Here is a 3,412-nt window from a genome sequence, read left to right as displayed (position 1 = left end):
AACAGCAGCCACAGCAGCGACAGCAGCGACAGCAGCGACAGCAGCGACAGCAGCAACGCTCTACTCTGCATGCAGGAGCTGCTCAAGTTTGGCGCCAAACTAGACAGCCAGGACTCGAGAAGCGGCCAGACGGCGCTGTCATGGGCGCTGAGAAAAGGGCGGCGAAGGAGCGCGCAGTTTTTGATCAGCCGCGGCGCGGATGTGAACACGGCGGACCTGTGCGGTATGACGCCACTCATTATTGCCGCTGGGAAGTCGGACAGTGTTGGGATTCTCCGGTGTCTGCTCAACGCCGGCGCAGATATTGATGCGCGCGCCAGGGGATGGAGATGGCGGTTCACCTCTAGAGACATGACGGCTCTAGTGGAAGCCTCTTGTGCCGGGGTCGTGGAAAACGTACAATTTTTGCTGCGCAACGGCGCCGAGATAGTCGGTAGCGAGATCCACCACGCCGTGTATCGAGGACATCTTCAAGTTCTGAAAACACTCGTCTTCCAAGGCCGCGCTATGGCGAAAGTGGTGACGTTTTTCGTATGCCCCAAGCTCTTCGCCGTCACGTTAACCCCTCTGGTCGCCGCCTGCTGGAGTGACAATCAGGAAATGTGCCAGTTTCTGCTACATCAACGACTTTTAGTCCCTGACGAGGCGTCCAGGTTGAGGGAAAGGTTGAAGCACCGGTCAGTCGAGTCGCTGTCTCCGGCTATCCAAGAGCTGATTCGTGAATTCACGTCCACTCCGCCATCTCTCCTGTCTCTGGCGGCCACCATCGTGTCTTCCACACTAGACCAGTCAAGGTCAGACTGCGAGGGGAACATGGAATCTCTACAACTTCCGTATCTCTTGCGAAAGTATGTGCATTTTACATATTCGAATCTAAACCATAAATATGATAACGAAAATTAACTGACAGCAATTTTACAGCGTGAATGATCTTGCGCTCCAGAACAATCTCTATGCATGTGCGATATATCTGTCAAATATGTGTAATGTCATAAGCATTGAGTCTTTCAAAGTTCCGGCTGGCATTTTGTCAAATTACGTCTTTCGCAACGTGTGAGTGGGGAGTTTTTCTATTTAAGATTACAACGCAGGGAGCTTCTTACAACTAAAAGGTCCGGTCGTGCGGAAGTTTTGAGGGCGCTGTACAAAGTGTTGGCGCGCATCATGTATCACGTCTCTGTTGAATGAACGATGTGTGAAAGTGAGCGTTGGAGATAGGGGAAGTAAGCGTCATGTATGTCTGTGACTGAAGGAGGTGCTCAGGTGCGGGTAATCTGGTTTTAGAGGATACATTTTGCTAGAAAATGGCTTTCAAACTTTAGTGATTTCAAAAGCTGTGGAGTAATTGAAAATAACAAATTTACATTTTTTTCTGCCTTTGATCAACGTTTTTGGCTGTAAAATCTGTACAGAAATGGGTGGGTTTTTTTTAGACGAACATATAGTACCCAAAACAAAAGAAAACAAAACGAAGATGGATGGAAAATGCCTAGCAGGCCGACAATGTTTCTCCGATATCATTATATCATTAGTTTTAGAAGAGCCCGAGTTCACTACAATGCCTCACAGTTTTCTTCGATATCATTAGTTTTAGAAGAGCCCGATTTCACCACAATGCCACTCATTTAATTGATCAAGCTCTTCCTTCCGTCTGTCAGCTTTGAGTCCTCACCTACACAACTTACAGAACTGGCTCAGAACATCTAAACAATCTAAAATATATTAGTCACGGCACAGTGGAATCAGGCACTCGTCAATTTTTGGGTACGTGGAGTTATTGGTGTCATCTGAAAGCTTGTTCATTTGACTATCTTTCAGTGAAAAAATATGCATCTCTCTAGAATAGAAGTCAAGATATTTGTGACTGAAGGAGGGGAGGGTTGCCTGATTTTAGAGTTATAAATTAATGAGAAAATTTCCGCAAAAGTTTGGTAACTTCCATAGTTTGAGAACCCTTGGAAGATGAAAATTTACATCTTTTTGTGTCTTTAATAAATGTTTAAAAAAAAAACCTAAAATCCACACACAGAAATGTGTTTATAAATAGATATAAAAGGTGTTGAGCCAAAACAACAAAAATTCGACCACATTTCTCTATCTGGCGGGAAAATGACAATATCTTCAATTCCATTATTTTGACGAGCGCCATATTTCCCCACGCTGCCACTCCTTTGATCAAGCACTTCCTTCCGTCTGTCATCTTTGAGCCTCCCGCCTACACAACAATAAGAACTGGCTCTGAACATCGAAACAATTTACAATATTATAGTGCTGACAAGGGATCTGAACATTTACAACAACAGAAGTGCAGGAAAAGTCAAAGAGTTTCCAGTATGCACGTGTCACACGCGCACAAAGGAACGGACGCAGTCCGTTGTTCTGACTCTTGAGACAGGATCTACGGTCCGCAGCATACCCTTGCTTCCTCGTTGGAGAAAATCGTTGACGTGGGAGGCAAGCGTAGGCCTATCAATACTATCATGTCCCTGTGGATCATGGAGGCTTTCGCTGTTTGTTGTTGTGGTAACGAGAGAGTTGAGTTGTCTTTGGTTTGTTCGGGTCTGAGCAGTTGGGTGTATACAGCTTTGCCTTATGATGGTGTTATATTGAATAATAAATGAATGATTGGGATTGCAAATGTGTGTGTGTGTGTGTGTGTGTGTGTGTGTGTGTGTGTGTGTGTGTGTGTGTGTGTGTGTGTGTGTGTGTGTGTGTGTGTGCACGCGGACACGCGCACACACATGCATGCGCGTCTGTGTTTTTGTGTGTATTAAATAATAATATGCCTACATGCGTGGGTGTATATATTTTTACATACCGTTTTTTGCAGTTTCTGGTTTTCAAAGAGTCACTGATAACACGCAATATAATTCTAATATCAGAATATTAGATGCTTGTTGATTCGTAGGCGGGCATTTTAATTACGAGACAGGGTAGAGAGAGGGCGGGGATTATGAAAACGTATTTTCTAATCAGTATTGGTAGTTGCACCCTTAGCTTCAGCTGTGTCTCTTACTGAAGATGTATGCACACTCGGCAACACAGGTAAGAGCTGAAACACAGCAGTGTGTGGTAGTTAAACGGTGTCTTTTCATGTGGACAAATTCTGAGCACTTTTTTTTCTCATTGTCACGTCTTGTTTGATTTCGGTGCCGTCTCGCTACGGACAGGGGACGGGTTTAGCCAGTTGTTTTTTAGGGGAAAAGAGGATGCAAAAAGTCTCTGTTGTTCTTCGATTATAAATTCCTTCCTCCACCCAAGCAATAAAGGCACACACTCACTCACACTCCCTCCCTCACATACAATCTCCACACACATGCGCACGGCATTCAGACATGCAAATATGCACACACACACACACACACACACACACACACACACACACACACACACACACACACACACACACACA

At 45.0% G+C, this 3,412-nt stretch overlaps 2 protein-coding genes across 4 annotated transcripts in view; both read left to right on the top strand.

Annotated features, from left to right (window-relative positions):
• Nucleotides 1-1,707, top strand: part of LOC101849757 (serine/threonine-protein phosphatase 6 regulatory ankyrin repeat subunit C) — a 4,383-nt gene extending 2,676 nt beyond the window's left edge. The window contains exons 2-3 of the mRNA XM_005095074.1: nucleotides 6-848; nucleotides 1,659-1,707. Of these exons, the coding sequence (XP_005095131.1) occupies nucleotides 6-848; nucleotides 1,659-1,707 (892 nt within the window). The remainder of the gene's footprint in view (nucleotides 1-5; nucleotides 849-1,658) is intronic.
• The window catches only part of LOC101849530 (EGF-like domain-containing protein 1), a gene marked incomplete at its 3' end in the record, with an annotated part of 33,369 nt that overhangs the window by 4,697 nt on the left and 25,260 nt on the right, over nucleotides 1-3,412 (top strand).

This window comes from Aplysia californica, unplaced genomic scaffold, assembly GCF_000002075.1.
Source record: "Aplysia californica isolate F4 #8 unplaced genomic scaffold, AplCal3.0 scaffold00094, whole genome shotgun sequence".
NCBI lineage: Eukaryota > Metazoa > Mollusca > Gastropoda > Aplysiida > Aplysiidae > Aplysia > Aplysia californica.
This window is presented reverse-complemented; position numbering and strand designations above follow the sequence as displayed.